Source organism: Rhinoderma darwinii, chromosome 1 (assembly GCF_050947455.1).
Source record: "Rhinoderma darwinii isolate aRhiDar2 chromosome 1, aRhiDar2.hap1, whole genome shotgun sequence".
NCBI classification, from domain to species: Eukaryota; Metazoa; Chordata; class Amphibia; order Anura; family Rhinodermatidae; genus Rhinoderma; species Rhinoderma darwinii.
The window spans coordinates 161,903,638-161,924,105 of record NC_134687.1 but is presented as its reverse complement, the minus strand read 5'-3'; the positions used below and the strand labels follow the sequence as shown (position 1 = coordinate 161,924,105).

At 45.0% G+C, this 20,468-nt stretch overlaps 1 protein-coding gene and 2 non-coding genes across 6 annotated transcripts in view; 2 read left to right on the top strand and 1 right to left on the bottom strand.

Annotated features, from left to right (window-relative positions):
• SEC24B (SEC24 homolog B, COPII component) overlaps nt 1-1,520 on the bottom strand; it is a 116,628-nt gene extending 115,108 nt beyond the window's left edge. For 2 of the 4 annotated variants that reach the window (XM_075860519.1, XM_075860520.1), the window contains exon 1: nt 1,333-1,517. In XM_075860519.1, the coding sequence (XP_075716634.1) occupies nt 1,333-1,369 (37 nt within the window). In that variant the 5' untranslated portion in view covers nt 1,370-1,517. Of the gene's footprint in view, nt 1-1,332 lie in introns of all 4 variants that reach the window. The other 2 variants (XR_012883027.1, XM_075860521.1) reach the window with 2 other exon arrangements.
• Nucleotides 1,521-1,762: 242 nt separating this feature from the next.
• On the top strand, nt 1,763-1,834 carry TRNAA-UGC (transfer RNA alanine (anticodon UGC)). Its single transcript has one exon. It is a non-coding gene; the product is annotated as a tRNA-Ala (tRNA).
• A 1,117-nt stretch (nt 1,835-2,951) lies between these two features.
• Nucleotides 2,952-3,023, top strand: TRNAA-UGC (transfer RNA alanine (anticodon UGC)). Its single transcript has one exon. It is a non-coding gene; the product is annotated as a tRNA-Ala (tRNA).
• Nucleotides 3,024-20,468: the final 17,445 nt, after the last annotated feature.

The window sequence follows — 20,468 nt, the reverse complement described above, 5'->3', positions numbered from 1 at the left end:
GTCCAAATATGGACATCAGGAAGAGCACCGGAGTCCCTGGGCAGAGCTCTAGCAGAAGTTCTGCCCAGGGACTCCAGCCCTGGGAAAGCTACTAACGTCGCTGGCCATTCATGGACAATGACTTCAGGAGTTTCCCCAGGGCCATTCCCCGGGCGACGTATCCCACTGTATGCCATACAGTTGGATAAGTTTTGGCTGAATTGAACAAAATCCAGGGCATTAACCGGTCATGTGCCTGACCCATGGTTTCCTTCACTGTAATTGACATCAGTACAAAAATCAGTTAACGCGCATAACGTACAAACGTAAGCGCGCCACTTTCCGTTGCCCAACCCTCGGTAACGGTTTGACAATCGGTCAAACAAGAGAACAGCAGGGACCGCGCATGTGCGTTCCTGGCTGTATAATCAAACAGCCCATACACGGCACGTCACTAGTGACGTATTGTATACCAGAAAGTAAATCCAAAAAAGTTTGACCACGTAACAGTCACACGGCTGATAAACCACAGCGGGCAGAGTGTGAGGTCACAAAGTCATGTGCCCCACGGCGGCATCAGAAAACGGGGCCAATTTTGAAACTGTAAGCACATTACAAACGTAAGTATATTCAGTTAAAAGAACGAACACATAAAAGCTTTAACTCGGAAAACCCCTTTAAGAACATAAGCCATTGACAGTAGTGTGAACAGAGCCTAAATCCCACCATACACATAAGACAGCGGTCAGACAGCCATCTCTCCCAACAGTTAGAGAATACGACGCTGTCAGATACCTCTGGGGGGGACAAAGGATCAGGCCAGACCCTTCCACATCTGCCCCCACGTAAACTAGACTCGCTGGCCAAAGAGCATTCAAGATGCATTGGCATCAGTCTTGGATTCTGTAAAAGCAACAAATGATGGATCAATGGCTCACACCAAGAATTGGCTGAAAATCTAGACATCAAGGAAGGAGATTCCTAGACTAGAAAACTTCTAACATGTAATTAGAAGGTCCTTTTCCGATAAGATCCTAAAGGTGATCAGTGGACAGGCAGAGGTCTTCCTGACTGTCACAGTCATCACAATGGGCCACGGCTACAAAGTGCCAGCCCACACACAATTCTACTGAGTGATAGGACAGAGGGCGGACAGTGCACACGGGTGGCTGCTGCTCTGGCCTCCTATGTATCAGACAAGCAGCACCACTGAGGGGAGCGAACTCTGATGTCAGCAGAAAGCGCCGGCCGCGATCTCGTCATAAGCAGAACCTGTAATACAACACATCCCACGTCCACTTATTGATGAGCCTCACTACAGAACCGCTCCCCCCAACCACCCCCTCCTCTCACCGTTGTGCTGGGCGGCAGGAGGCCCCGGAGCGGACATGACTTCGGCTGTTCGCGCTGACGTTGCGTCACTAAAAGCAGCCCAGGGCCACAGGACCCTCCCGTCACCACCGCAACCGACAGCTTGTGGGAGGAGCCAGCAAACCTCGCAATGATCGGGTACATCATGTGATCCATGCCTCACACAAGAGCTGCCCTGTGGGTGTCAGAGTAGGGACGTGTGCGCCCTCCAGTGGCTGGAGGGGGTCGTGTTCAGTTTGTAGGGTAGTGGCGACGTGTCGCTGTCAGAACCGCTGTCTGATTAGCTTGTCAAATCGAAGCGTACGAACGAATTAAACAAATTAGAAATAAGTGTCATACACAAGATTAAGCTGCTAATTGTATCACTACATACAGTGGTGAGGTAAACCTATGGCACAAATATCACTAAGTAGGGGATGTAGCTCAGTGGTAGAGCGCATGCTTTGCATGTATGAGGCCCCGGGTTCAATCCCCGGCATCTCCACTTCTTTTGTTCTTCAACTTTTTATATGTGTAAATAACGTTGCCATAGTATGATGGTGATTATACGAGGAGTTTCCCCACTAGGTATATTTATAGCAGTGTTTGCCAAACTTTCCGACCCATCCATTAGTAGCCAACAGAGGCGTGGGCCCCAACCTAGTGGGTCCCCCACACAGTATAATGACCCCTTAGTGGACCCCACACAGTATAATAACCTTATAGATGCCGCCACACAGGATAATGCCTCTATAGCTGCCCCCACACAGTATAATGCCCTTATAGTGCCTCCACATACAGTATAATGCCCATATAGTGCCATATGAGTTATATCAGCCCTGGTACAGAAATCATATCAGCCCACTGTCAGATTACTTATGTGTGGGCTGTCAATTTCTGTACTAGGGAGACTCGTCACTTATGTAGCCTTGGGGGCAGGGCTGAGTACAGAGATCATGACAGCCCATAGATATCATTATGATATCAAACGCAAGAAGTCATCCGGCCGCTCAGCCCAAGAGCCGGAAAATAAAGACTATGCAGGTGCCGCGCGCTAGCGGGGCTTAGTAGAGGGGGAGGCTGATGGCAGCGCTAGCTCCACACAGAACGTCCTGACGCTGGCCTGATTAGCGTCAGGTGGTTGTGTGCGCCGCAGCGCCAGGGGCAGGGCCGCTCATGATGCTCTGACACTGGCCCGGACAACGTGTGCCTGGCCGGGCAGAGACAACACAAATAAATGTGAGCGCAGAGGAGTGATGGGCATGTATATATAGTTGTCCATAGCAGCCAATCATATTCCAGCCATTCATATTCATGTTTGTGATTCTCAGGGTTCTACAGCTTCTATTCCTGTGAATGTTCAGACATTGCAGTTCTCCTACAGACGCTGTGCACAGCTAGTGTTACTGCAAAGAAAACACAAGGAGAGCAGCACTTATAGGCCTTGGGTGAATGAAAATGAAATTTTTCACTTGAAAACAATCTGCTGTGGAGTGCTGCCTTCCTTTGTTGTTCTAGTGTTACTGCAAGATACGAGGAATGTAATAATTACGATATAAAAATCGGAAACAACGGACAGTGAGATGATAAAAAAGCGTGTGGAAAGGCATTAACATTAAGTAGGGGATGTAGCTCAGTGGTAGAGCGCATGCTTTGCATGTATGAGGCCCCGGGTTCAATCCCCGGCATCTCCACATTGGTTTTTTATTTTGTCTATTTTATTTCAACCTTGAATGGATAAAACTAGCAGAAACTGCTCAAAATTTATAACAATAGCACATGCTGCATGATAAATTAGGTGCATCTTTCTAGACATGTTGGGCTGTGTTCATATCTGCGTTGGAGGATGTTTTTAAAGTGTACCTTTTAACACAATAAAAAACTTTTCAATATATAACATTGACCTTACTACAAGCGTGCTATGCTGTAGTCGTTTTCCCTCTCTTCCTGCTCCTCCCTGTCTTCTACTTCTGCAGTCCCAGCTATTTTTGGATACAAGCAACTTTTTGATCACTTTTTATTCCAATATTCGTAGGGCAAAGTGACCAAAAAACAGAAATTTTGGTATAGTTTTTTACGGTTTTTGTTTACGCCATTCACCACGTGAAATAAATAACATAATATTTTTATAGTTCAGTCCGATACGGTCGCGGCGATACCAAATATGTGTGTTTTTTTGTTTTTTTCAATAATAAAGGACTTGATAAGGGAAAAAGGGCAATTGTGTTTTATTTTATTACTTGAAACGTTTATTTAACGTTTGAAAACTTTTTTTTCCCGTTTTTTACACTTTTATTTTAAGTCCCACTAGGGGACTTGAAGGTCCAAAATCCCTCATCTTCGAGAATGGAAATGGCAGCAAAAGTGTTTGACAATACTTACACGTCCAGAGAGTACAACCATACAATGAAAGATACATTTCAAGAATATGAAAAACTTATGACCAAAGAAGCTAAAATATGGTGGGACATGACAACTTTAAACAACTACATATCGAAAAATATGATTCCAAGTGTAATGGTGGGGGGGGTAGGGAAACGGACAAGTGAGCCCTAATCTACCCGCCACTCTGTCCCTGCCTACTTGCAACGACCCGCCCTAGACGACGGGGTACAACTGGGCGGCGGTCCCTGCGCTCAGTAAGTGCATGACAAACACGACAAACAAACAAGGGAATACAAGCAAGGGAAATGGGCAGTTGTTCGCGGAAACACCGTGAGCAACAGAGTAGTGAACGAGCCGAGTCAAGCCAGGAGAGTGCGAGGTACAAAGCGAAAAGCAGAAGAGTAGTCGGTAAGCCGGGGTCTGTATGGAGCAGGATCAAAAAGTAGCAGGAGCTGTAGCTGGGCCAGGAAACCTCAAGGAAAGAATTCACAAGCACAGATGGACAGGAAGAGCAGGCTTAAATAGACCGAGGGCGGGAGCTAGCTGAGTCTGGCCAGGTTGCGATAGGCTCTCCCACTCCTAAGCCTGCCAGCCTGAGTGGAGGAAGCTGGTGTCTGTCTCAGGGATGTACACTCAGGTGTTGACTGATTAATTCTGGGAGTTAACCCTGAAGCAGTGCCTGGCAGATCCTTTACAGTACCCCCCCTTTTATGAGGGGCCACCGGACCCTTTCTAAGTGGACCTGGCTTACTGGGGAAACGCAGGTGGAACCTCCTGACCAATACCCCAGCGTGAACATCCCGGGCGGGTACCCAAGTCCTCTCCTCGGGCCCGTATCCTCTCCAATGGACCAGGTACTGGAGGGAGCCTTGGACCATCTTGCTGTCCACGATCCTGGCCACCTCAAATTCCACCCCCTCAGGGGTGAGGACGGGAACAGGAGGTTTCCTCGAGGGGGCCAAGGCCGGGGAGCAGCGTTTCAGGAGGGAGGCATGAAACACGTTGTGTATACGAAAAGACGGGGGTAACTCCAGCCGGAAAGAGACAGGACTGAGGACCTCAATGACCTTATACGGCCCAATAAACCGGGGAGCAAACTTTTTGGACGGAACCTTGAGACGCAAGTTCCTGGATGACAACCACACCAGATCCCCGACCACAAACAGGGGGTTAGCAGAACGTCTTCTATCGGCCTGAGCCTTCTGTATGCTCTGGGACGCCTCTAGGTTCTTCTGAACCTGGGCCCAGACTGTGCACAGATCCCGATGAACGACCTCCACCTCGGGATTGTTGGAACAACCAGGTGAAACGGAGGAGAACCGTGGATTAAACCCAAAATTACAGAAAAAGGGAGAGACCCCTGACGAGTTACTGACCCGGTTATTAAGGGAAAATTCGGCGAGGGGAATGAAAGAAACCCAATCAAATTGACAGTCAGAGACAAAACATCTTAAGTATTGTTCTAGAGACTGATTAGTCCTCTCCGTTTGGCCATTGGTTTCAGGATGGAAGGCAGAGGAGAAGGACAGATCAATCCCCAACTTATTACAGAAGGCTCTCCAAAACAATGAAACAAATTGTACCCCTCTGTCAGAAACAATATTGACGGGGACCCCATGGAGACGCAGGATGTGTTTGATAAACAAGGTAGCCAACGTCTTGGCGTTGGGTAGTTTCTTGAGGGGCACAAAGTGGCACATTTTACTGAAGCGGTCTACCACCACCCACACCACCGACTTGCCTTGGGATGGAGGCAAATCGGTGATAAAATCCATGGAGATATGTGTCCAAGGTCTCTGGGGAATGGGCAACGAACGCAGTAAGCCCGCTGGTCGGGACCTGGGAGTCTTGGACCTGGCACAAACCTCACAGGCGGCGACGTAGGCCTTAACGTCTTTAGGCAAACCAGGCCACCAATAATTTCTGGTAATGAGGTGTTTGGTACCCAGGATGCCTGGATGGCCAGATAGTGCGGAGTCGTGATTTTCCCTAAGTACCCTTAGCCGGAATTGCAGGGGAACAAACAGCTTGTTCTCAGGAAGGTTCCCAGGAGCTGAACCTTGATCAGCAGCAATTTCAGAGACTAAATCGGACTCGATAGAGGAAATGACTATACCTGGAGGCAAAATACAAACAGGATCTTCCTCCGAAGGAGGGCTGGCCATGAAGCTACGCGACAGTGCATCCGCCTTAATATTTTTAGACCCGGCCCTATAGGTAACCAAAAAATTGAATCTGGTAAAAAACAACGCCCATCGAGCTTGTCTCGGGTTTAGCCTCCGGGCAGATTCTAGGAAAACCAGATTCTTGTGGTCGGTAAGGACCGTTACCTGGTGCCTAGCCCCCTCCAGGAAGTGGCGCCACTCTTCAAATGCCCATTTAATGGCTAAAAGTTCGCGGTTGCCAATATCATAGTTACACTCCGTGGGCGAAAACTTCCTAGAAAAGTAAGCACAGGGGCGGAGATGGGTGAGGGAGCTGGTACCCTGGGACAAGACGGCCCCCACTCCCACCTCGGACGCGTCAACCTCCACAATAAATGGCTCCCTTTGGTTGGGCTGAACCAGCACGGGGGCCGAGATAAAGCACTTCTTGAGGGTCTCAAAAGCCTGGACGGCCTCAGGGGGCCAATGGAGGACATCAGCACCCTTGCGAGTGAGGTCCGTAAGAGGCTTAGCGACGACCGAGAAGTTAGCAATAAATCTCCTGTAATAGTTAGCGAACCCCAAAAAACACTGTAGCGCTTTCAGGGAGGCAGGTTGGACCCATTCAGCCACAGCCTGAACCTTGGCAGGGTCCATGCGGAATTCATGAGGAGTGAGGATTTGACCTAAAAATGGTATCTCCTGTACCCCAAATACACATTTTTCGATTTTGGCAAACAGTTTGTTTTCTCGAAGGACCTGGAGCACTTTCCTGACATGCTCTATGTGGGAGGACCAGTCCCTGGAAAACACCAATATGTCATCAAGGTACACTACAAGAAATATCCCCAGGTAATTTCTCAAAATCTCATTTATGAAGTTCTGGAAGACCGCAGGGGCATTGCACAACCCAAAGGGCATGACGAGGTATTCGAAATGGCCTTCGGGCGTGTTAAACGCAGTCTTCCACTCATCCCCCTCTTTGATGCGAATAAGGTTATACGCCCCCCGTAGATCCAATTTAGAGAACCATTGGGCCCCCTGAACCTGATTAAAGAGATCAGGAATCAAAGGAAGGGGATACTGGTTCCTTACCGTGACCTTATTCAGGCCACGGTAGTCAATGCATGGCCTAAGACCCCCATCCTTCTTCCCTACGAAGAAGAAGCCAGCACCTACCGGAGAAGAAGAGGGACGAATGTAACCCTTGGCCAGGGATTCCTGGATATACTCCCTCATGGCTTCACGTTCGGGACAAGAAAGGTTAAATATCCTACCCTTAGGAAGCTTAGCTCCTGGTACCAATTCGATAGCGCAATCGTATTCTCTATGAGGCGGTAATACTTCGGAGGCCTCTTTAGAGAAAACATCAGCGAAGTCCTGAACAAACTCGGGTAGCGTATTCACCTCCTTAGGGGGAGAAATAGAATTAACAGAAAAACATGACGTACAACATTCATTACCCCATTTGGTTAGCTCCCCAGTATTCCAGTCAAACGTAGGATTATGCAACTGCAACCAGGGAAGACCTAGAACCAAATCGTACGATAATCCCTGCATCAATAGTACAGAGCATTGCTCCAAATGCATGGAGCCAACAAGGAGTTCAAAAACAGGGGTATGCTGTGTAAAATAACCATTAGCAAGAGGAGTGGAGTCGATACCCACTACCGGAACAGGTTTAGGCAAATCAATCAGAGGCATAGCGAGAGACATAGCAAATTCCACAGACATGATATTAGTAGAGGACCCTGAATCCACGAAGGCACTGCCGGTAGCAGACCTACCACCAAAAGAGACCTGAAAGGGAAGCAATATCTTAGTACGTTTCATATTTACGGGAAATACCTGTGCGCCCAAGTGACCTCCCCGATGATCACTTAGACGCGGGAGCTCTCTGGCAGCATTCTTACGCTTGGGACAGTTGTTTACTTGATGCTTGACATCCCCACAGTAGAAGCAGAGACCATTCTTCCTGCGGAATTCTCTACGTTGTTGAGGGGACACGGAGGCCCCGAGTTGCATAGGTATTTCTGAGTCTTTAGGGGAGAAACGAAGCAACGGGACTTCGGGAGGCATCATGGGGGAGTCGGAGGAAAAAACACATAAACGTTCACGTTGTCGTTCCCTGAGACGTCGGTCAAGTCGTACCACTAAAGCCATAACCTGGTCTAAGGAGTCAGAAGAGGGATAACTAACTAGCAGGTCTTTCAGGGCGTTCGACAGACCCAACCTAAACTGGCACCTTAAGGCAGGGTCATTCCACCGAGAAGCTACGCACCACTTCCGAAAGTCAGAGCAATACTCCTCAACAGGTCTCTTACCCTGACGTAAGGTCACCAGCTGACTCTCGGCAAAGGCAGTTCTGTCAGTCTCGTCATAAATAAGTCCGAGGGCAGAAAAGAAACAATCAACGGAGGAAAGTTCAGGGGCGCCAGGAGCCAAGGAGAAGGCCCACTCTTGGGGCCCTTCCTGGAGCCGGGACATAATTATACCCACCCGCTGGCTCTCAGAACCTGAGGAGTGAGGCTTTAAGCGAAAGTAAAGCTTACAACTCTCCCGAAAGGAGAGAAAAGCCCTCCGGTCACCTGAGAACCGGTCGGGCAACTTGAGGTGGGGTTCAAGGGGTGCGGTGAGGGGAACTACCAAGGTAGCATCAGGCTGGTTGACCCTCTGAGCCAGGGCCTGGACCTGTAGGGAGAGACCCTGCATTTGCTGAGCCAGGGTTTCACGGGGTTCCATAATGGTGTCAGGGACCAGGGTAGACTAGGTATAGGGCTTGTGAATTTGTAATGGTGGGGGGGGTAGGGAAACGGACAAGTGAGCCCTAATCTACCCGCCACTCTGTCCCTGCCTACTTGCAACGACCCGCCCTAGACGACGGGGTACAACTGGGCGGCGGTCCCTGCGCTCAGTAAGTGCATGACAAACACGACAAACAAACAAGGGAATACAAGCAAGGGAAATGGGCAGTTGTTCGCGGAAACACCGTGAGCAACAGAGTAGTGAACGAGCCGAGTCAAGCCAGGAGAGTGCGAGGTACAAAGCGAAAAGCAGAAGAGTAGTCGGTAAGCCGGGGTCTGTATGGAGCAGGATCAAAAAGTAGCAGGAGCTGTAGCTGGGCCAGGAAACCTCAAGGAAAGAATTCACAAGCACAGATGGACAGGAAGAGCAGGCTTAAATAGACCGAGGGCGGGAGCTAGCTGAGTCTGGCCAGGTTGCGATAGGCTCTCCCACTCCTAAGCCTGCCAGCCTGAGTGGAGGAAGCTGGTGTCTGTCTCAGGGATGTACACTCAGGTGTTGACTGATTAATTCTGGGAGTTAACCCTGAAGCAGTGCCTGGCAGATCCTTTACACCAAGAGGACTAAGAATAAGAAAAATACCAACATTTAATTATTCAACAGAATTCAACTCCAACTGGAACCAAATATTGTCAGAATGTTCAACTAAATTGATGCAGCTAAACACAAAAGAAGAAAAACAGAAATTAGCAGAAATAGAACTAAATATAGCGGAAATTAAATGTAAATTAGACGCATTACCCAGCTCACCCGATTTTACCTCATTTGATGTACGCATTTCTTCTTTCATCGACAAACTCAATATATCAATAGCTGAGACTAAGAAAAATAAATTCCAAAGAGACACACGGGATTATAATGAAAATACAGTCTACAATTGGAATCGTAACGACCATACTAGAAGTAACATCAGACCTATACTTAAACATCAAAATCGTTACAAAAGAAGAAAAGACTCGCAGAACAAAGTAAGCTTCAGTTCAACTGAAATAGATTCAACGGATGGCTATTCGGAGGAAGAAAACCCCAGACATCACTATTACAACAACCATAGATATGACAAAACATCTAAATCGTCAAAAAACGAGGAAGGAGGGGCGGCAGGAAACACCGAAAATACAGACCAAGATCTCAGCCGTCGCCTCCGATCACGGAAATTTCCACATCAAACCTAAACGTAGTAAATCTATCGTCCATCCCTCTCACAGAGGCTCAAATTGAAGTTCTTACATTAGGTCTGAATTTTGCCCCCAGCAATAATTTCGACCCTTTCCATACTATACTTGACATCAACAAATTCGTGAGAGATCTCACCATCAAAAGACACTTCTTTTCATCAGAAACATCTATAAATGAATTAACAATAAGTGAAAATAATACAAACATTGAAAAAGTAAAATCAAAAACATGCAATGAATTGGAAGAACGAGACAATAGAAAAGATTTCTCTTTCCAGGAGTTACAAACTATGATGTGTTTGGAAAGCTTAAATACTGAAACAGCAGAAAAGTCCACCAACATGGCAACGAATTTTACCACAAAAAATCCGAAATACTACCCAACAACATCTAGGACGGAATCCATGGACCATTTTCAACTCATAATAGAAAAAGAACTACAAAACCAGAAATCAGAAAGTATCCAAGAAACCAAATTCGAATCGAACCTTCCCATACGCCTCAAAAAGGCAATTAAAACCTTGAAAGAGAACAAAGAAATTATCATAAAAAATTCAGATAAAGGAGGAGGAATAGTAATAATGGACAAAAACAATTACAAAAAAGCAATATTAGACCTATTAGCGGATAAAAAAACATACAAATTATTAGAAAAAAATCCAACTGAAAAAATACAACTCAAAATGAAAAATCTGCTTAAAGAAGGTGTAACCAATGGATTTCTTACCCAAAAACAAATGGAGTATATTTATCTAGAATTTCCAACCACTCCCATAATACATGCGCTACCGAAAATCCATAAAAATATTCTCCCTCCACCCATGAGACCCATCGTCTCTGGAATAGGTTCAATTCTTGAAAGGCTATCAGAGTGGTTAGATTCCTTATTGCAACCACTTGCACAACAAGCACCAGGATTCTTAAAAGATACCAGAGACGTACTTTTAGCCTTCCAACACAAAAAATTGAATAAAAACCTAACATGGTTAACATGTGACGTAGTTTCGCTGTACACTGCAATTCCCCATCAAGTCGCACATGATGCACTCAAATATCATCTCATAACTCACAGTACCCACACCAAGGAATTCCAAAATTACATTCTAGAAATACTTATGTTTCTCATGTCGCACAATTACTTCCAATTTGATGAGAAATTTTACCTTCAATTAGCAGGTGTCTCAATGGGGGCAAAATTCTCCCCATCTATCGCAAATCTAGTAATGTCCTGGTGGGAGGAATTCCATATAATTTCAAACAATCCTTATGAAAAACAGATAGAATGATACGGAAGATATATCGACGACCTTCTACTAATATGGAAAGATGATTCAAAATCAATTCCCTCATTCATTGAATTTATAAATAACAACAATTATAATCTTAGTTTCACTCATCACCATGATCAACATAAAATTACTTTTCTAGATCTGGATTTAACAGGAGAAACAGACAGCATCATACAAATACAAACCCACCGCAAAATAACTAGTGGTAACACAATATTACATGCTGAAAGCAACCACTTAAAACAAACCATAAAATCCATTCCAGTGGGGGAAATGTTTAGGGCAAAGAGAAATTGCACCTCTCACACCCAATATGTAAAAGAGAAAAACCAAATCGTAAACTACAAAAAAAAGAGGATACCCAAAATGGTCCCTCAAAAGAGCTGATATCATCACGTCCAAAACAGACAGAACACACCTATTAAATCAGAACAAAAATACCAAAGTGGAACCAAATAAACCAACTCTAGTGCTACAACAAAGCAACCAGTTTTCACAAATTAAACAAATCGTCAATAAATATATACCAATATTAATGGAGGACGATAATTTAAGATCAATTTTAAAAGACGGTTGCAGAATAGTAGCTCGCAAAGCTCCATCAATAGGAAGTGTTCTTTCACCATCAGTATTTCACTCCACAGAACCTACTTCCACATGGTTGGAAAATAAAGGATCATATAAATGTGGACAACATCCATGCAAAATATGTTCACATACTCATGTATCAAAAACCTTCTCAAATTCTAACAACTCTGAAACGTTTCCTATACAAAGTTATATCAATTGCAACTCAGAACTAGTAATCTACATAATTGAATGTACAGAATGTAATCTAAAGTATATAGGCTGTACAAGCCGCAAATTAAAAATCCGTATACTTGAACATCTAAGTTATATAAGAAACTCTAACATCCAAAACATCTCAAATGCGGCAAGACACTTTATCTATTTCCATAAAAGAACAATAAATTCATTTCGATGTTATGCAATTGAAAAAATTCGTAAATCTAAAAGAGGAGGAAATATGAAAGAAAAAATGCTCCAAAGGGAAGCATACTGGATATTTCGTCTCAAAACTAGAGTCCCTGAAGGTCTCAATTTAAAAAGAGAGATTATGCACTATTATTAATACATAATTATAATAGTCAGTAAACATAAAATCTGCATAATACTATATACATTATTACGGTAAATCAACTAACATCAGTAGTAGACATCAAACAGTCTTACTCAAACCATCTAATTGTGCAACAGTTTACAACCTCAATTTGTCAATTTAATACGTTTTTAACCAGCATATTCTACCAACCACAGATATGCCTTTTAGCAGACCAAGTCACTCAATGTCCATCAACATCAATACACTCACAATTCAATTTCTTTCTTTGTACATTCAGTCACAATACACACACACTTGACACAATGCGTTTTATACATAAAACACAATAATAATTCAATAAAAACACCCTAGATCTCCCAATCTGCTTATATTCGAATGATAATACACAATAGAAACAGACACTACTCAAATATCAACTTCATTTATCGGAACCGATAAATCAACAAAATATACTCACCAACATGAAGTTAGCCAGATAACGAACCCAGGTTTTCGGTAAATGAAGGCGGATCCGAGGCTGCGCTCCAGCACCATGCATCCCTGGAACGCAATCAAACACACACCTGAGATCAGGAATATTTAAACCAAGCATGCAAAGTCAGTCACTTCATCTTAAGCCATGAATAAGGACGGAGACACCGTCCGAAACGCGTAGGCTCCCTACTTTTTTCATTCATTCTATCCTTGCAGGAATACAACTATCATATGCCTCAGAAAACTTTCTTTTAATGAATAATCATTAAAACTTGGAAAAAGCTTCCTTTTAACTACTTCCAGCGCTGGATCCAACCAAACCCCCTTTTTTTCACAATTGAAGGTCCAAATGTCTGATTTAGTTTTTTTTCTAATACATTGTACTACCTATGTAGTGCAATGTATTGGATCTGTCAGTCATTCACTGACAGCAAGCCGATTATGCTTCGCCTCCCGGCGGGGCCTAATTGGCTTCCGTAAAGGCAGAACAGGAGGCCATTGTTAGGCCTCCTGTTGCCATGGCAGCAGTCGGCAGCCCTGATTGCATGGCAGGGGCTGCTGATCTGCTAGCAACCCCTAAGATGCAGAGATCCCTTTCAATCGCTGCATCTAAAGGGTTAATGGCAGGAATCAGAGCTAGCTCTAGTTCCTGCCATTACAGGTGGATGTCCACCTCTGATGTGGCTCCTGAGCCAATGCCATTTTGCTGTCAGCTACGGAAGCCTTTCAGGCCCCACTACCTTTCAGGCCTCACTACTGAACGGCTTCCATGCTAGGCAGACTGGGAGGCCAGTATTAGGCCCCCAGTTGCCATTGCAGCCACCGGAAACCCCGGCAATTTCATTGCTGTGGTGCTGATGAGCTGCAAACTCCTTAAATCCAGTGATCGCTTTTGACCGATGCATTTAAGGTGTTAATGGTGGTGATCTAACTAATTTTGGTCCCCGCCATTACAGCCGGATGTTAGCTGTAATACACCGCTGACATCTGGCGATGATGGCACCGACTCGGCTATCCATTATCCATTTGTCATATGGATACGGCAAAATGCGGGAAGCACTAGCTTTCCATGACGTATCCATACAACAAATGTCGGGAAGGGGTTAAAGGGAACTCAAAATAAACTCCCTGTCCAGAATGAAAAACTGGATTGCATAACAGGATATTAAACTCACCCATTACGTATGAACCCATATTTGCACATTCAATATTCTAAGTGTGATCAGCCCATTTAGTTAGGGTGTGCACTGTGAGAAGGGTGGAGGACAGTGCGGCGTGCACAGTAAGCCGCGGAGAATCTCCCAGCTAATGCATAGATACAGTGTATCACAATTACAGGGTATGTGGACCCACTAGGCCGCTCCGCCGTAGCGGAGAGTCAGCTGGCCTAGACACAATCTATGCAAGAGTCTATAACAGTATGTAGCTCAAGGGTACCTGAAATAGTCCAGACAGTGGCCAAGGCTTCAGCACGGATGGAGGTGGGTGCAGCAGGTTGTGCATAACACTGGAAGTGGTAGATGACACTGGACGTGGCAGATAATACTGAACATGGCAGATGATATTGGAAGTGGCAGAAGACACTGGACGTGGCAGACGACACTGGATGTGGCAGACAACAGCAGGTGCAGTAGGACACGACTCCAACACTAATAACCTCAGGAACAAGAACACAGCACGGGATACAGGATACAGGTAGCAGGGCACGGGTAACAACAGGAACAGGATAACACTAAGGGACCATTTGCAAGACTGACATGGGATACACTAACAACGCTCAGACAAGGAGTAAAGGGGCAGGGCCCTTCTTATAGTCCAGGAAATCATGGGCAGTTGATGATGGTGATTTCCTCCTTCACGCGCTCTGGCCCTTTAAGGCCAGGCACGAGCGTGCGCGCGCACCCTACGGGACACAGCGGACCGGAGTGGAAGTGAGCGCTGGTGTCTCCTGAGAAGGAGATGCAAGCCAGTGCTCACAGATCCATGGCTGCGGCGGCCGGAGGGGGGAGTAAACCCGGCGGTCCTCGGCCATGGACGCTACAGAGTGCAAGGACCAAACTCAGTACATATATACAACACCAGTGTAATGTCCATGGCTGCAGGCTGTCAGCTCCAGCCTCCCGCTGACAGCCGCAGCCACGAGTCGGCAAGCGCTGGCCCCAGCCTCCTCCTCAGGAGACGCCAGCGCTTGCATCCACTCACCTCCGCCGGAGCCCGCAGGGTGCGCGCGCACGCTCGTCCCTGCTCTTAAAGGGGCAGCGCGCGCACCGGACATCTTGAACGACCTTTGACCCGTGAGTACCCTGGGCTATAAGAGGGGTCCAGCCCCCTAGTTCGATGCCTGAGCGTTGTTAGTTTTCCCAGTCTGTCTTGCAAATGGTCCCTTAGTGTTTCCGGTTGCTGTTGTTACCCGTACCTTGTTCCCCGTTCCTGTTTCCCGTGCTTTGCCCTAGTATCTAGTCGTGCCACGTCCTGTGTCATCTGCCACGTGCAGAGGAATCTGCCACGTCCTGTGTCATCTGCCACGTCCAGAGGAATCTGCTACATTCTGTGTCATCTGCCACGTCCGGAGGAATCTGCCACGTCCTGTGTCATCTGCCACGTCCGGAGGAATCCGCCACGTCCTGTGTCACCTGCCACGTCCGGAGGAATCCGCCACGTCCGTAGGAATCCACCACGTCCTGTGTTATCTGCCACATCCGGAGGAATCCACCACGTCTGGCGCAACTTGCGGCTCCTGTGTCATCTGCCACGTTTGGCGCCATCTGCTGCACCCATCTCATCTGTGCCAGAGCTGCGGCCACCATCTGGACTATTCAGGTACCCTTGTGCGGGACATTGTATTTCTGGGGTGTCCTGTTGTTTGGCCAGCTGCCTCCCCGCTGCGGCGGTACGGCCTAGTGGGTCCACTAACCCGCTTCGTGACAACCAGAACCAAGCTCAGTACATATATACAGTGCCAGAACCAAGCTCAGTACATAACTACAGCACCATAACCAAGCTCATACATATATACAGCACCGGAACAAAGCTCAGTACATATATACAGTGCCAGAACAAAGCTCAGTACATAATTACAGCACCAGAACAAAGCTCAGTACATATATACAGTGCCAGAACAAAGCCAAGTACCTAAATAGAGCACCAGAACAGGGCCAAGTACATAAATACAACACCAGAACCAAGCTCTGCATATACACTACCGCTCAAAAGTTTGGGGTCACCCAGACAATTTTGTGTTTTCCATGAAAACTCACACTTATATTTATCAAATGAGTTGCAAAATGACTAGAAAATAAAGTCAAGACATTGACAAGGTTAGAAATAATGATTTTTATTTGAAATAATAATTTTCTCTTTCAAACTTTGCTTTCGTCAAAGAATGCTCCATTTGCAGCAATTACAGCATTGCAGACCTTTGGCATTCTAGCTGTTAATTTGCTGAGGTAATCGGGAGAAATTTCACCCCATGCTTCCAGAAGGCCCTCCCACAAGTTGGATTGGCTTGATGGGCACTTCTTGCGTACCATACGGTCAAGCTGCTCCCATAACAGCTCTATGGGGTTGAGATCTGGTGACTGCGCTGGCCACTCCATTACAGATAGAATAGCAGCTGCCTGCTTCTTCCCTAAATAGTTCTTGCATAATTTGGAGGTGTGCTTTGGGTCATTGTCCTGTTGTAGGATGAAATTGGCTCCAATCAAGCACTGTCCACAGGGTATGGCATGGCGTTGCAAAATGGAGTGGTAGCCTTCCTTATTCAAAATCCATTTTACCTTGTACAAATCTCCCACTTTACCAGCACCAAAGCAATCCCAGACCATCACATTACCTCCACCATGCTTGACAGATGGCGTCAGGCACTCTTCCAGCATCTTTTCAGTTGTTCTGCATCTCACAAATGTTCTTCTGTGTGATCCAAACACCTCAAACTTCGATTCGTCTGTCCATAACACTTTTTTCCAATCTTCCTCTGTCCAATGTATGTGTGCTTTTGCCCATATTAATCTTTTCCTTTTATTAGCCAGTCTCAGATATGGCTTTTTCTTTGCCACTCTGCCCTGAAGGCCAGCATCCCGGAGTCACCTCTTCACTGTAGACGTTGACACTGGCGTTTTGCGGGTACTATTTAATGTAGCTGCCAGTTGAGGACCTGTGAGGCGTCTATTTCTCAAACTAGAGACTCTAATATACTTGTCTTGTTGCTCAAATGTGCAGCGGGGCCTCCCACTTCTCTTTCTACTTTGGTTAGAGCCTGTTTGTGCTGTCCTCTGAAGGGAGTAGTACACACCGTTGTAGGAATATCTTCAGTTTCTTGGCAATTTCTCGCATGGAATAGCCTTAATTTCTAAGAACAAGAATAGACTGTCGAGTTTCACATGAAAGCTCTCTTTTTCTAGCCATTTTGAGAGTTTAATCGAACCCACAAATGTAATGCTCCAGATTCTCAACTAGCTCAAAGGAAGGTCAGTTTTATAGCTCCTCTAAACAGCAAAACTGTTTACAGCGGTGCTAACATAATTGCACAAGGGTTTTCAAGTGTTTTCTAATTATCCATTAGCCTTCTAACACAGTTAGCAAACACAATGTACCATTAGAACACTGGAGTGATGGTTGCTGGAAATGGGCCTCTATACACCTATGTAGATATTGCATTAAAAACCAGACGTTTGCAGCTATAATAGTCATTTAGCACATTAACAATGTATAGAGTGCATTTCTGATTAATTTAATGTTATCTTCATTGAAAAAAAACTGTGGTTTTCTTTCAAAAATAAGGAAATTTCTAAGTGACCCTAAACTTTTGAACGGTAGTATATACAGCACCAGAACCAAGCTCAGTACATTAATACAACACCAGAACCAAGCTCGGTACATAAATCCAACACCAGAACAAAGCTCGGTACATATATACAGCACCAGAACAAAGCCAAGTACATAAATACAACACCAGAACAAAGCTCAGTACATATATACAGCACCAGAATAAAGCCAAGTACAAAAATACAACACCAGAACCAAGACCAGTACATAAATACAGCACCAGAACAAAGCTCAGTATATATACACTACCGTTCAAAAGTTTCGGGTCACTTAGAAATTTCCTTATTTTTGCAAGAAAAGCACAGTTTTTTTCAATGAAGATAACATTAAATTAATCAGAAATGCACTCTATACATTGTTAATGTGCTAAATAACTATTCTAGCTGCAAACATCTGGTTTTTAATGCAATATCTACATAGGTGTATAGAGGCCCATTTCCAGCAACCATCACTCCAGTGTTCTAATGGTACATTGTGTTTGCTAACTGTGTTAGAAGGCTAATGGATGATTAGAAAACGCTTGAAAACCCTTGTGCAATTATGGTAGCACCGCTGTAAACAGTTTTGCTGTTTAGAGGAGCTATAAAACTGACCTTCCTTTGAGCTAGTTGAGAATCTGGAGCATTACATTTGTGGGTTCGATTAAACTCTCAAAATGGCTAGAAAAAGACAACTCGACAGTCTATTCTTGTCCTTAGAAATGAAGGCTATTCCATGCGAGAAATTGCCAAGAAACTGAAGATTTCCTACAACGGTGTGTACTACTCCCTTCAGAGGACAGCACAAACAGGCTCTAACCAGAGTAGAAAGAGAAGTGGGAGGCCCCGCTGCACAACTGAGCAACAAGACAAGTACATTAGAGTCTCTAGTTTGAGAAATAGACGCCTCACAGGTCCTCAACTGGCAGCTTCATTAAATAGTACCCGCAAAACGCCAGTGTCAACGTCTACAGTGAAGAGGCGACTCCGGGATGCTGGCCTTCAGGGCAGAGTGGCAAAGAAAAAGCCATATCTGAGACTGGCTAATAAAAGGAAAAGATTAACCGGTTAAGGACTAGGCTGTTTTACAGCTAAATGACCAGAGCAAATTTCACAATTTTGCTATGCGCTTCTTTAGATGACAATAACTCTGCAGGTGAATAAAGTTCATCTTTGAATTTTACACTCTTTTTAAAGGCCAGATAGGGCTTTGTTTTAGTGGCATTTGTCAGTATATATCATTTTTATTTTTTTCTCTAAAGTGGGCAAAATTGGAAAAAAATGCAAAAATTTTGCAATTGCGTCATTTTATGCTAGCATTTTTCACACACAGTATGGACCACGGACAAAATTAATCTCCTTTCACATTCTTCCACTTCTCCCGTGCATGGGGATACCAAATATGTGTGCCTTATTCATTGTGCGGGCATGTTCCAGGGCTTGGCATAAAAGGAGGCTTTTTGGCCTTTTCGGTCCAGGAATTTTGCATTTGATTTTATAGCCGCATACTGTTTTCTGGGGGGCGTAATGCTGCTGAAACATTAGAAACACCCCATAAATGACTTCATTCACACAAGTAGACCCCACAAGGTTTCCTTCAAGGGGTTTATCATATTTTTAGACAGTCCAGTTTTCTTCTGAAAGTTTCTTGAATAAGATGGAACAAAATAAAATCAGCGCTTTTTTAGCAAATGCGTCAGTTTATGCTAGTATTTTTCACACACAGTATGGACCACGGACAAAATTAATCTCCTTTCACATTCTGCCACTTCTCCCGTGCATGGGGATACCAAATATGTGTGCCTTATTCACTGTGCGGGCATGTGCCAGGGCTTGGCATAAAAGGAGGCTTTTTGGCCTTTTCGGTCCAGGAATTCTGCACTTGATTTTATAGCCGCATACTGTATTCTGGGGGGCCTAATGCTGCTGAAACATTAGAAACACCCCATGAATGACTTCATTCACACAAGTAGACCCCACAAGGTTTCCTTCAAGGGGTTTATCATATTTTTAGACAGTCCAGTTTTCTTCTGAAAGTTTCTTGAATAAGATGGATCAAAATAAAATTAGCAATTTTTTAGCAAATGCGTCAGTTTATACCAGCATTTTTCACACACAGCATAGACCACGGCCAAAATGAATCTCCTTTCACATTCTGCCATTTCTCCTGTGCATGGGGATACCAAATATGTGGGCCTTATTTATCACATAGAGAAGTAGGAGGGCGGACGATAGAAGAAGATTATTTCACAAATCGCTTTTTTTCAAAGCTGGTTTTACAAAACTCAACAGAGTTGCTATAACACTTCTAAAATATCTGCTCTTGAAGCAGAAATCCCAAAATATTCATCTAGGGGTATAATGGGAATTAATTTTTTGGGGTTTTCTAAAATAAGAAATTGCAGGTTTATGCAAATGGGGCTCTCCAGCAGATGAACTTTAGAAAACATCAAACATGACATCCACCCCCCACCCATTCCAACCCTCACCCTTGGAGTAAAATCAGGGGAAAAATAAAAAAAGTTATGTAGGTCAAATATATTTTCAACGAATTAACTAAAATCTAATAATGCAGAACAGTGTGGTATTTTTTAAAACATGGCTCAATGCACAGGCCTGGTTGCGAGGGACATGAGGGACAGAAATATCGGGAATCTTTGCGGTGCCCGTCTTTTCTGCAGACGCGGCACTTTTTCTGGGGGTTGCTTCTGGTTGGTGTTGGGGGAATCCGACTGATGAAGTGTCTTTCAGTCAGTCGCGTGACATCCTCAGACTGGGGGCATTCTCGGGTGTCCTGAACATCAAAAATGAAGCCTTCAATAATTTTTTCCTGGAAATCCAGGTATGTGTCTCTGCCTCTGTTTTTTTTGTAGAGCACAAATGAATTGTGGATGGCCACCTGTAACAAATAAATGGCCACTTTTTTGTACCAGGTTTTAGTT